This window comes from Taeniopygia guttata, chromosome 13, assembly GCF_048771995.1.
Source record: "Taeniopygia guttata chromosome 13, bTaeGut7.mat, whole genome shotgun sequence".
Lineage (NCBI taxonomy): Eukaryota > Metazoa > Chordata > Aves > Passeriformes > Estrildidae > Taeniopygia > Taeniopygia guttata.
The window spans coordinates 11242985-11257079 of record NC_133038.1 but is presented as its reverse complement, the minus strand read 5'-3'; the positions used below and the strand labels follow the sequence as shown (position 1 = coordinate 11257079).

General features: G+C 37.4%; 1 protein-coding gene across 6 annotated transcripts in view; it reads left to right on the top strand.

Moving 5' to 3' along the window:
• Window positions 1–14095, top strand: part of GABRB2 (gamma-aminobutyric acid type A receptor subunit beta2) — a 135961-nt gene that overhangs the window by 103306 nt on the left and 18560 nt on the right. For all 6 annotated transcript variants that reach the window (XM_030284135.4, XM_072935392.1, XM_032750871.3 and 3 more), the window contains 3 exons: window positions 7696–7833; window positions 8996–9148; window positions 12377–12621. In XM_030284135.4, coding sequence (XP_030139995.1) covers window positions 7696–7833; window positions 8996–9148; window positions 12377–12621 — 536 coding nt within the window. The remainder of the gene's footprint in view (window positions 1–7695; window positions 7834–8995; window positions 9149–12376; window positions 12622–14095) is intronic.

Genomic DNA, 14095 nt, shown 5'->3' with positions numbered 1-14095 from the left:
TGTAGTCAAATGAGATAAGAGTATAGGAATCGGCTCAAATTATGAAGTACAGGCTGCAGTGATGAAATTCATGGTAGGGTGCAAATATAAGTATTTGGTTTCCCTACATGATCCTTGTCCTTACTGAAGGGAGAGAGGAGAAAATTATTTGTCATTTACACCCACTCACTGTGGATGTACATTTTACTATAAAAGTTCTGTTCCTGAAATACGGCCTTTGAAAAGTAGAAGACAGTTGCCAATAATTCTTTTCAAAGAGCAGAAACAATGTTTAGTTTTATACAAAGAGCTGAGGATTAAGACATTTCCATCAATCTTCAAAAATATCTTTTCTGAATACAGTTGAAAAATTCAGTGTGTGTATGTGTATATATGCATCAAATCACCAAAAATTGTTCCCTCTACACCCATCTTGGCTATTTAATATTATGCCAAAAGAACACAGTACTTCCTATTTGAGTTATTACTTATACATATCCCTCATTTAAAAACACAGAGGAGTTTTCATATTTGATTGTGGGGTTGATGAGATTATCTATGCAAATTTATGGACTTTATAAAATGATGCAGTTAATATATGAGAGGCATTGTTCATTTACTGACTTGTTCAGTTGAACATTTTTAGCCATGTTCATTACAGTAGGTGCACTTCACTACCATGCTCTTTAAACTGGAGGGTCTGGGTGTGGCAGAAGGTTCAAGCAGACCTTGAGTAGGCTCTGGGTATTCTGAGTTCTCTCTTCCATGCAGATCTCCCAGTTCAGCTTTCTGGGACATGTGCTTTGTCTCTGATTGAGATTAAATTTTGTGAACTAGGGTAAACATTTGTTTTCCTGTAAGCAATTTCTGATGCTTGGGTGATATTTAAGGTATTTTTTTTAATTTAACTTTGACTTTTTAAAAGTTATTTAAATGTGGAAGAAAATAGCTATGGATTATGTAGTAAAATCTTTGGTCTTTAAACATAGGAAATAATTTATATTTTCACTCTGTTGATAGTTCTGGGAAAAAAAAGCCTATTGCCTGCCTATACCTGATTGCACTTGTCTTTTGTCAATGGTTATTTTCACTTGAGTTCTGTTCATTTTGTAATTTAATGGCATTGAAATAGATCACTTAAGTATTCATGTATTCATTTTTATCAGATTTACATCAGTTCACATTTCAATAGAAATTTATTTCTGCCTAAATATTGCTTTTCTCAGCAATGATTGGTATCATCTTCATGGTTGCATATTGCAATTTCCTATTGCATCTTTGAAGATCTACCACTGCAAGAAGTGAAAGTAAATTTCTTGCGTTTTGTGTCACTGGCAATAAAATTGAGATTTAAAAAATATTTCATTATATTGGGTTTCTTAACACTGAGTTTCAGAGTTTTCTACTATAGTCTGCTTTTAATTGCAAATGAAACTAAGCTTCCCACCATCTTTTATGTCTAGGACAGATTTGTTGTGTCTCATGTAGTTACTTGTGTGTTCCTGAACTCCTTTTTTTCTGTGGTAGGTGTAATAAGGAAATAATAAACTTGACTACAGAAGTCTCATGTATACTAATCTGTTTTTTTAAATTTAAAGATTAAGGGTTTTTTTCTTCATAATTTTAGTAGTAGTGAATGTGAGAAATACATTTAGCTCTAACTTTATATTGACAACTGTTGCCACCCATGTTTTCCTCACATATTTGTTTAATGTCACCTATGCTACACTGAAATAACCTTCAAGATGATCCAGACTTAATCAATGTGCTGACATAATGCTGTCAACCTTCTCCTCAGAAAAGGTCATCTGCTAAATGAAGTAAGTGTGTTAGGGAATGCAAACTGTGGCAGAAATGGGGGATAGGATGTTTCTGTGTACTGTATAAAACATTATCTAAAGCTGTTTGTTTGCCTACAGAAATCAGATATGTGGTTTCCACAGCGATGGAAATCCCTGGACTTTATCCATTTAAATAAATAAAACTGAGCCAGATGTGTTGTACTTTATTGTGTTCTGGGCTACATTTAATGCATAAACACGGCACTCGGTCTGCAGGACAAAAGGAGGATGGAAACCAGAAGGAAACAGGTGAAGAGCATCCTTGTGTGCAGGAGGTGGGAAAGGGCTGTGCTCCAGCGTGCCCAGAGAGTGCCCAGTTCTCCCTGGGCCCAGCAGGAGCTTGGCTCTGATGTGTGGCACCTCTCTGTGCCCTCAGCCACCCTGACCTTCCTTTCTCCAGGCACGTTCTGCTCCACAGGCTCTTGTGTCTGCTGCACGAGGAGCTCTTGGGCTTGCAGGATCTCCACAGTGCTGAACCCAACAACTTTTTAGATCATTCATGCTGGTGGGTGTAACTGAACTTATAGAGGCAAAAAGATTGCGAGAAATTGCCGTGTTCCAGGAGATAAAAGGTTTTTGAATATTATTGCATGGATACAGTTCTCCCTATCTGATTCTGATCTCTCTTTCTTTTCTAGAAATATTGTAGCATGGAAATATATTTATGAAAGCATTTTGCAGGAGGTGCTCTAAAGTATGAATGATTTTCAGTGAAATCATTAGGGGAAAAAGAAATACCTATTCCGTAAGTTACCAGGCTTCCTGTAAGAATCAGCTTGAAGTGTCTACATAAAAATTAAACTTGATTCTGCTAATATCATGGAAATCCCACTCTAAGGCCTGGAATCAACTTTATAATTTCATTTGTTCATCAAAAAACATTTTATTTTTTTTTAATAGCTGTATATAGTATTTACAGCATCACATTTCTGTCTCTTTCTTTGACCCACTCTACTGTCCCCAGTATGGAGCCATTTCTACAACTTGAAGATGACTGTTTTTTGAGAATGTTGCCAATTTAATCTAAAAATCAATTCAGTTTCACTGCAGTCAGAGAATTGTACATCCTCTTTGTATCCAAATCCTCAGAGCCTTAGGGGGAAAAGCCTTTGAAGTGGAATGTAAGAAGAATTTTAATGTTTTATGCAGAAAGACAGAACTTAGAGGGGATAAGAAAGAGGAGAAAGAAACAAGTATGATGTACTTTTTTCCAATTGGTCTGGCACACAAACTCTGCTTTTCCCACTCACCCTTGTATCACCCCACTGATTTCAGCACCTCGTGTCTTGTGTTCTCCTCAGCTTTAAACATCTCTGCAAATTCAAACACTTCCAACTTACTCTTCCTGGCTATGTTTTTGAATGAATAAGTGAAGGCTGAAGTGATGCAATGAAACAAGTTTGAGAAATCTGAAAGGTTTCAGAATTTGAAAATATGCTTTGCATGTTACTTCAAATTTTATAACTAATTTTGCTGTTTACTCTATGTAAATGCAAAACTGCTGAAGAAAGTCTTGAAAAAGGAGGGAGTAGTGGTTTCTACGTTTAAAAATAAATGAAATGCACAGATATTGCTACTAAAGGTATTCTACAGTCTGTTACACAAACAGGATTAATGACTTAATATTTCTTGATAGCATTCATCTCATTTTAAAGGGTCTGTAGATGTCAAGTTCTTCAATTACTCTGAAAGTCTAAGGCCTACATTTATATAAATTAATGTATTATGATTACTAACTAACAATATCTTGTATAGTTGTAATCAAAACATTCACTTGGGTATAGATATCATACATGAGTTCTCTCCATTTTATTTTGGGAAGGTACCATATTGTGAGTGGCTAGGCAAGAAAATGCATTTGATAGCAGCAGGAGAAATTAAGTAGCTTGTTGCTCATTCCCTACCTATGAGGCCATAGGTTTTTGTATATGGTAATGTACATGTGTGATTTTATTTTTTTCCCCAAAAATGCCACGTGTATAATGCAACTCTGTTATTCTCCACCAGGTATATGCTGTTCATCTTGTAAATGGTTGCTTTGTAATAGTCTTTAAGTTGAGAATCTGCTGTCAGTTGAGTTCTCATATGTTTTTGATTGGTGAGCAAAAGACAAATAGCTCAAGTGATCAAAGGTGAGGGCTGTGCTCCCAGCTTTCACCACGTCTCTGGACCCGCTCAGCAAAAATTATGAAGTAGCTGAGCAGTGCTTCATTATAATTGCATGCTCTCAATGCTCAGAATCACAGGTACAGGTAGTAACTAGAGGAGCAGTTCTTTGGATAAGCTTTAGCAGCTGGAGGTGGGATTCAGGATGCTTTTGTCTCCTGTGTCCCCTCGTCAGGGCTGAGGCTGTTCTCCTCAGCTCAGAGGCGATGCAGGATGTGTGCATGTACTGCCCCAGCTCACACAAATTGCTGATGGTTCAGAACAGAGAGAGGTCAGGCCATGGCCTCAGAATCCTCCCTTAGTTTTAGGCACATTTTCACTGTTTTGCATGTTTATGTCATTTCCCTCTCATCACCCCCCCAAAAACAAGTCAGCAGCTGCCTTACCTTCAGTCTCCAGGTGCTGCCATAGTGTCAGTAATGAATTCCTACACAGGGCACATCCTAGATGTGTAGATGTGAAATATCTCCTGGCTGTCATAAACTGCAACATTGTGAGGCAGTGAGTCCTGGTAAATCCTGAGATTTTCAGAAAATCTTTTCTGCCATTGTATGGTGTTTCTGATAATTGTCTTGTGTCTAAATATTTTTGTTTTCAGTCAGTAATGTTACAGCTTTCATTTTAGGTTGTTTGTATTAGAAGAATTTCCTATTTTGGACTTCTCTTGAATAGGCTGGAAAAAAATTGGTGCTTTTATAGTTTCTATGTGAAGGGGGATTTATTTTATGTTCTATTAGTTGTTTGTTTTTCCTCTACAGTGCTTCGTCATCTGTCATCCCTCAATGCATACAGAATGATAAACTCCCTGTCCTGTTAATGGGAGTCGAGAATGTTTTGCTTCTCTCAGGATTGGTGCCATATTACCAGGACAATGTATTGATTTTGGTGACTGCCAGTGTGTGATGCATGACAGAAATGAGAAATTGAACTTTCTGAACGTGAAATAAATCGTGCTGATGATGATATATAAATGATTGAGGGAAAAGCAATCAATCAGATGCTCTCTGCTGGCAGGAGAGCTACATACAATTTAATATATAGTAAACCAACAGTTATTTACAGTCTAAATCAAATCGTGTTCTGTGCTAAACTCATATTCTTGCAAAGATTACTTGGAACATTTTTGGGTTTAGTATGCTTTCCTTTCTGCTCTACCAACATGTGGTGTCTCATGTAGAAATATTGAACTGACTCTATAAATTCTTGTTTTTTCTTGTCAAGAGCTGCAGATTGTTTTTTCTAGACTGCTTATTACTGCTTTAAATTGGTGGATCTTTAAATAATTTTAACTTATAAGTAGAGTTGTTTTGAGTCCCAGATACCTGCAGAAGGAGTTTATTATAGCTGCAGGTAATTGGACTTTGCTGCAAAACATCCACTAGAGACATGAATAGGCCCATTCTCTGTTCTGGCAGATGTTTTAGAGATATTAGACTTATATCCAATTATCTTTGGGTACTTTATCAGTACACAAGAGCATTCATGTGCAGATGACTGTAATATTCTTTGCTCTCCTTCTCCACACTGAAATGAATGGGATAATTTATCCTTTTTGGAAAGAGAAGTATTTTAATGAAAGCTTAAAGAGACTTCCTGAAATTCTCTTCATTAATGAGTCCTGTCATTCTGGGTCTGTCTCAGGTTATCATTTGCCCAATGTAAGACCCTTCAGCAGCAGGGGATTCTGCTCAGTTCTCCCCAAAGCCACCCAGAGCTGCAGGGTTTGGAATCTTCAGTTTGAGCTTTGGAGTGGGAGTTTCCAAGGATTCCTGTCTCCTAAGTAGTTGTCATTGCTTGCTTCGTGTGAAGGCTGTGAGAATCCAGGGAGAAGCTGAACCACATCCTCCTGGTAGAGGGTGATGCTGAAGCATTTGGCAGTCAGGTGGAATGTAAATCCTGGAGTTCTCTTGTGTGAGCCCTGGTATGATTAGACAGCTCAAAGCTAAACTGTTCATAGGCAGTTCAGCAAAAAGAGTCCTTCTAAGAGATATTTAAAAAAATACAACCAAATAAAAAGCCATTTGGGCTTTTTATAAACTTCTTCTCTTACATAGAAAAGTGGGATTTTTCCCTGGTGAAACTTATTTTAGCATTTGGTTTTTTCAGAAATAAAATAAAATACTGATTTACTAGCTGTAAAGTTTAATAGTTTTAGTTACCTCAGAATTAAACATATTATTTTGATTAATCCAAGTTCAGTAAATGGTATTAGAATCTGGAACTTGCCATTGGAGGGCAGGGTTGATGTCAGAATATCAGCAAAACTTGACAATATCACAAATATATTCTCAAAAAAGTAATATCAATCTTTCTAAACTCTCTAAGGGTGTTCTTTTATATTTTTCATAACATGAAGTGCGATAAATTTTTTTACATCTCAACATCAGCCAATATAATTATTAATTTTTATTTTATTTTAGACTTTATTTTATTTTAGATTTTATTTTCTTTCTCTCTCTGAAAGCCTAGAGAAAGACTTGACAAATATGAAGTTGCTAGGCAGGGGAACATAAGTAACCTGTCTGCCTATTCTGAAGACAGACTTGTGACCAGGAAAGTAAAAGTCACTTATACAAAACTCTGGAATTGCTATCAACATACTATACAAATGTATCTACCAAAATACTTTTTTAAAATTATGTTTATTAGATTTTTATAGTTGCTTCAGTGTTTTTACAGGGATTTCCCTTGCTTGCCTTCTGCTAATGCTGTACAGATGAAGTCTACTTAGATTATCAAAAATTAATTATGCACAGGAGCAATTTTACAGATTCTATGCATTATTCCTTGAAATTAAGTGGTATTTGAGCATTCTAAAATGGAATTTAGTACAATTTTGTCCTTTGTCTGTGGATGAAGACTTAAAATCAAGGTGTTTATGTATTTGTTATCTCAATTTGCAAAACAGTCATGGTCATTATTCTGTGTTTTAGTTTCAATGACAAAAATGTTTAGATTAATGCATAATGAAGCATTAATGAAAATTGTATTTCCTGGTTTTGCAGTAGATTTATTTCTGATCATTTCTGTACACCAACTCTGGAGCATGGAACTTGGCTGAGGTGCCATTTGAGAACCCAGATTCCTTTCTAATGGATACGTTTTATGACTGTGTGAACATGTGCTGGGCTTTGGGGTGTTTTGTTGGGTGGTGGGAATTTTATTTTTCTTTGGTTGATTTCTTGTGGGGTTTTTTTTTGTCACTGATGGGTGTTGCATCTGCTCTAGTTGCTTCTTACAAGGCCTGTTAGAAGTCTCACTGAATGTCTTTTACTGCATTCAAGCCATTTTAGAAAAAGTATTATGCTGGTTTACAACTGAAAATTAAACATTGTGAGTGCTGATGCTTCAGCTGAGGGACAAAAATTACAGCAAACTTGTGCTGTTTTGTCCAGCCTCAGGATCAGAAGTTACCTTAAGCTGATGTACAGCTGCTATATGGAGATGGAATGTGGGCAGTCCTAATTTGCTTTTAAAGGTCTGTTTTGTTAATACATTCATGTAATATATCCTTTAAAAAATACAAAGCAAACAAATATTAAAATGCACCTAGAGTAGCCTTTTGAAGTTCTATTTGGAATAACCTGTGTCTGTATATTTATAAATTGCTTAATTTTAGAAATATATTTTATATGTTTTGAGTTAATGAAATTTTCCCCATGATGTCAGAAGAGGTTTGTATCTCACTTGTTTATTCCTGTTTTTATAGATGGCTATACAACAGATGACATTGAATTTTACTGGCGTGGGGGTGATAATGCAGTCACAGGAGTGACAAAGATCGAACTGCCACAGTTCTCCATTGTAGACTACAAGCTTATCACCAAGAATGTTGTTTTCTCTACAGGTTTGTGGAGGGGAACTTAAAAGGGGAATTATTTTAAAGGCTTCTAAAACTGGATTAATTCTCTGTGTGCAGTTGAGGAGCAAGACTTTTAGAAACAGGAATAAAATAGAGCAGCAGCTGCAAATTTGGAAAGCAGAAGTTTTTGTTACAGCTTCCATAGTGTATGAAGCACCATTCATTAACATCTGTAATTTGTCATGTTAAGGCTCATCAAATGAGCTCTATTTTCTGTTTACCTATGAAAACTGATTAAGCCACTTATATACCTCTGTGCCATAAACCCAACCCAGTGTGTAGGATATTTAGGAACCTTTTTCTCCATATTTTTAGATGTCCCTTTTGCCAAGTTGAGGATGTATTAGACTAATTATTTTGTCTTCAACATAAAATCTTTAAAATGCTTGTTCCAGGATTTCCAGTTTAGCCTATTCTAGCAAGCGTATGACTTTCTGAGGGCTGAAAAGATGCTTTCTGAGAAGGAGCAGAAAATCAGATTGCATTTAATGGAAAAAAATTAATAATATAAAAACCCAACATATTTCAATGATATTAAATTATTCAAGAGAGGCAATAGTTGGATTGGACTGTTACTAGGAGATGTTTTCTACCTACTTGAGAAAAAATCAACTTCAAAACTCACTTTCCAGATATGGGTAGAAATCATCTTTGGAGAGACCAGAGAATGATTTTACATCCCAAATTCTTCAAAATCGAGCAGAAATGGGACTTGAAGAATGATTTCTAGGCACCTCTATTAGCAAATGTTTCATACACTACAATATGTTTGGTGTCCAGTGACAAAAGAGGAGTGTTGCATTTCTTGGAGAGACGTTTAGGGTAAGAGTTCACATTGAAGCTGGCATTTAAAAGTTTATCAGGGAAGAGGAATTTCTGTGCTTTGTTGTTCTGATGTATTTTGGATGTTGATTGTTGAATGTTATGATTGCCAGCAGATAAACAACTAGAGCATCTTTGTACCCTTAGCATAAAAGATTATTTAATCCCAATTCTTGCTAGAAATTCTGCAGCTGAATATCCTGGATCTTTCAGCTCTGAGTGTAGTCTATGTTGAATGAAAAAATAAAACAAAAATGACAGAAAATAAAAATGTTTTCAGGCATTATACAAATAAATTATGGCCATACCAAATATTCTCTTTTAGGTGCCTACCCAAGGCTGTCTCTCAGCTTTAAACTTAAGAGAAACATTGGTTACTTCATTCTGCAGACCTACATGCCTTCTATTCTGATCACTATCCTGTCCTGGGTTTCCTTCTGGATTAATTATGATGCTTCAGCTGCAAGAGTTGCTTTAGGTAGGTATTTTTACACATCTCATGCAATGTGCATTAGTTGAATGGTTTCTTTAGCTTCTGGCTGAGTGGATAGTGCATGATTTGAAAATAAAAAAAATATATGTGTTAGATCTTTTATGTCTGGCTTGTTAAGCTTTTTATTATTTGAATCAGCATTTAAAACATCAGAATTTAAATAAAAATTAAAGTGATTTAAGGTCTGAATTAGCTAACTTTATAATCATTGTAATCAAAATTAGCCTAATTGTCTCAACATACTCTGTTGTTCTTTTGCTGCTTGTTTTTTCTCTGAAATGAATGCACTTAGTTTGCTTTTGCCCATAGCAGTCTGGAACACACGTCCACCATTGTGTTATGGATTATAAATTGGTTTTCATTTCAGGAATTAAATAAAGTTTTACTAGGATTGTATAGCTCACTTGTCCTTATGTTGAGGGAGGAGGCTGTGCCTCAAATCCTGTGTCCAGCTCCAGGCTCCTCACTCTAAGACAGACATGGAGGGGCTGGGATGTGTCCAGAGAAGGGCAGCAGAGCTGGGGCAGGGTGTGGAGCACAAATCTGATGAGGAGCAGCTGAGGCAGCTCAGCCTGGAGAAAAGGAGGCTCAGGGGGGACCTTCTTGCTCCCTAAAACTCCCTGGGAGGAGTGTGCAGCCAGCTGGGGGGTTCAGCTCTTCTGCCAAGTAATAGGTGAAAGGACAAGAGGAAACAGCCTCAGGTTATGCCAGGGGTGGTTTACATTAGATCCTAGGGGAAATATTTTCACCAAAAAGGTTTCCAGCCCTGTCAGAGGCTGTTCTGGGAAGTGGTAGAATTACCATCCATGGAGGAATTTAAAAGATTTGAAGATTTGGTGCCTGGGAACATGGTGGTCATGGCAGTGCTGATTTAAAGATTGGGTTCAATGAACTTAAAGGTCTTTTCCAACCTAAATGTTTGTAAGAGTGATTATTTTTTTCCTTACTATTGCCTTATGTTCCAAAACCAAAACTGTTTCCCTAATTAATCTCTTAGAGTATTTGTGTATCTCATCACTAGTCCCATGTGTATCTGTTTATTCTGTCCCCTCATGATAAGGAGCATGTTACAAAAATAAGTATCTATCTCTGTTGCCAAATTTTGTCAAAATCAGGCAGATTTGTGCCAGTACAACTCTTGTATGGCTAAAATAAGTAAAGCCCCATAAAAGATGCCATTGAAAATTTGACATTATAATTTTATAGAATGCACCTGAGTTTTACCAGACCTTCTGTGTACCATTTTGCCTTAAGAATTTGAGACTGCAGACATCCTGAAAATGTTGGAGGAAAGCAAGATAAAGCAACTATAGCCTGTAATTTTTAACTGAGACTCATTACAGAAGGCTGCAGTTTAGCTGGTTAAAAATACACTTATGGAATCCAACTACTGTTTGCTTAACTGAGCTCAAATTATTACATGTGTAATATTTTTTATGCTATGCAAAAAATACAAGTCCAAGATAAGGACTGAACAAGATGTTCCTGAAAAAATTCAAGCAGAAAAAGGAAAATGACAGAGGGTGGTGGCAAGGTCAGGTAGCTGTGAGAAATACACACACACAAAAAAAAAAATCTGAGCAGCCAGGGATCAGGTTAGGTAAGCTAAAGCCCTAAGACATAACTAAATCAGTCCAAGGACATCAAAGGCAACAAGAAAAGCTTCTATATAGGTACATCAGTGCTAAAATGGTCAGGGAAAATGGGAGTCCTCTCTGAAAGGAAACAAGAGGCCTGAATACACCGCATCTGGAGAAGACTGAGGTTCTGAACACCTTTTTAATGCCTTGCTGTCATGGACACGTGCTCCAGACATATTGCCCAAGCTGCAGAAGGCAAAGGCTGGGACTGGGAGAGTGAAGAACCACCTGCTTAAGGAATCTTGTTGGGGACCATCCAAGGAACCTGGGGATCCCAAGCACAAAGTCCATGGGACCTGATGAGATGCATCCACAAGGCCTGAGGGAACTGGCAAATGAATTGGCTAAAGCTCTACCCATCATATTTGAGAAGCCATGGCAGTCTGGTGAAGTTTCACTGACTGGAAAACGGGAAGCAAAAGCCTCCTTTTTAAGAGTGGGTAAAAAAGAAGACTTGGGGAACTACAGAACTGTCAGTCTCACGTTGGTGCCTGCCAAGGTCATGGAGCAGATCTTCCTGGAAACTCTGCTAAAGCACATGGAAACCAAGCAGGTGATTGATGAGAGCCAGCTTGACTTCACTGAGGGCAAGTTGTGCCTGACAGAGTCTGTGGCTGTCTGCAGCAGGGTCCAGCTCTGGTGGAATGAGGGAAGAGCAACTGATGTCATCTGCCTGGACTTGTGCAAAGCATCTGACACTGAGATCCTTCTCACTGCATGAGAAGCATGCTATCCTTCTCTCTAAGCTGAAGAGTCATGGATTTGTTGGATGGACCACTCGGTGGATAAGGAATTGTCTGGAAGTTTTCACTTAAATAGTTGCAGTCAACAGTTTGATGTCCTAGTGGAAACCAGTGACAAGTGTCCTCAGGGGTCCATTTTGGAACTGGTGCTGCTTAACATCTTGGTCAGCAACGTGAACAATGGGATTGAGGGGATCCTCGGCAAATTACTGAGCTGTGTGGTGCTGTCCACATGCTGGAGGGAAGAGATCCATCCAGAGCAGCCTTAACAGGCTGGAGAAATGTCACAGAGATAACTGTGTGACTGGAGCACCTCTATCTATGAAGACAGGGAGTCTGAATTGTTCAGCCTGGAGCAGAGAAGGCTCCAGGGAGACCTTGGAGCACCTTTGAGAGCCTTAAAGGGCTCCAAGAGAGCTGGTGATGAACTTGTGACAAAGAGGAATGCCTTTAAACTGACAGCATATAGATTTAGATTAGATTTTAGGAAGAAATTCTTCACTGTGAGTGGAATGAGAGAGTGGATCATATTGCCTGAAGCTGGGGCTTCCCTGTCACTGGAAACACTCAAGGTCAGGGTGGATGGTGTTATAAGCAACCTGGTCTAGTGGAAGGTTACCTGCCCATGGTACCAGATGGTTTTGAAGATCCCTTCCAACCCAAACCTTTCTAGGATTCTATGAATATGGACAGAGGCTAGAGATATTTTTTTGCCACCAGGGAAAAATAAAAATATTTTTCAACTTCAGCATTTGAATAGTATAAAATATTATTCTAGAAAATAAATTGAAATTATTTCAATCACTAGACTTCTCAATTATTTTTTCCAGGAATCACAACTGTGCTAACAATGACAACAATTAACACCCATCTTCGAGAGACTCTTCCTAAAATTCCATATGTGAAAGCCATTGATATGTACCTTATGGGATGTTTTGTCTTCGTTTTCATGGCTCTGCTGGAATATGCATTGGTCAACTACATCTTCTTTGGCAGGGGACCTCAGCGTCAAAAGAAAGCAGCAGAAAAAGCTGCCAGTGCCAACAATGAGAAGTTGCGAATGGATGTCAATAAGGTAAACTGTAATGGGGATAAATTTTTAGCATTTTCCCAGGAAGACAGGCTCTCACTTCTGTCAGACAGTGCTTTAAAATGTAATTTCTTGTAGAAAATGAGTGGAGTGGAATTACAATGACCTTGTTTTAGCTCTGCAGGGCAGTGTACTTAGCCACCTCAGCAATGAATGCTGCCCTCCAGCCTGGAAAGCTGAATGACTTGTTTCTAAAGCATGCAGTCAGTGAAGCTTTACTAAGAGATGTTTTCTTAGTCAGAATGTAGACTTGAATATGTACAACCTGTTTCCAAAGGAATAAATCCAAAATGATGGCTGTGTATTCTAGTAAGAGCTGTATGGAACATTGGAAGTAAAACCTAAATTCAACCTGCTTTCATAAATCTTTCAGATGAGCTGGATAAGAAATATTTTCCACAGATGTGTTTAAAGTTTGAGAAGTTTGCATATTTTCAATGTCTAATGGGCCAGGATACTATTGACTAAATGAGGAATTTCTCAGAAATAAGCCATCAATGTGCTGTGTACTTAATTTTGAACCTAAAAGTGGCCCCCTAGGGATGGAGAATTGAGGCAGAAAAGGTATTTGCCAAGATACACACTTCTGGGAAAAGTATCCATTATGCTTAATGAAAATGGGGCACTTATCATAAAGCACTTGTAATTTATCACTTTGGCCATTTTGGGATAAATTTCACACAGTGACAAATCTGTGCTGAATGCAAAAATGTTCTCAGTCTAAAATGTATAAACTTTCATACACATGCAAAGTTGGAAACTTAAATAAGGTTGACTTATCTTGGGGGTTTGGGTTTTTTTTTGAGGGGGTGAGAGGGTTGTGGGATTTTTTATTTTTTGGGGGGATTTTTTTGGGTTTTTTGGGGGGTTTTTTTGGGTTTTTTTGGGGTTTTTTTTGTTTTGTTTGGGTTTTTTGGGTTTTTTTGGGTTTTTTTGGGTTTTGTTTTGTTTTGTTTTGTTTTGTTTTGTTTTTTGTCAGGGAAAGCTCTTTGAGTTGTAATTCATCAGGACAGTCCAGGGAGAAAAAAATCAAAATCTGAAAAAAAAAAAAAGAAATCTGCATTAGCAAAAAAGCAAGGGATTATTTGTCAGTTGGAGACTAAATTTTTATACAGCTCTAGTAGTGACATTTCTAATGTTTGTTCAGAACCTCTACACACACAGTGGGTCTGCAGACAGAAGAACGTTTTCTTCCAAAAATCCATCACATATTGATAGCACAAAATAGTTTTATAGGTTATAGTTTATAGTCTTTTAAGAAGTAGAGTTTTATGGTCATGGTTCATCTCATTCATTATTTTATTTTATTTTTGATTGGAGAGAAATGTATTTTAATGAATGAAGGCATACTCATAATGATGAGTTTAATTTTTATGGTATGTTACCATATATCATCTTTTAGCATTATAACGTTCATAAAGACTCTGTAACATGTTCTTATTTCTACTGGACTTTTCAG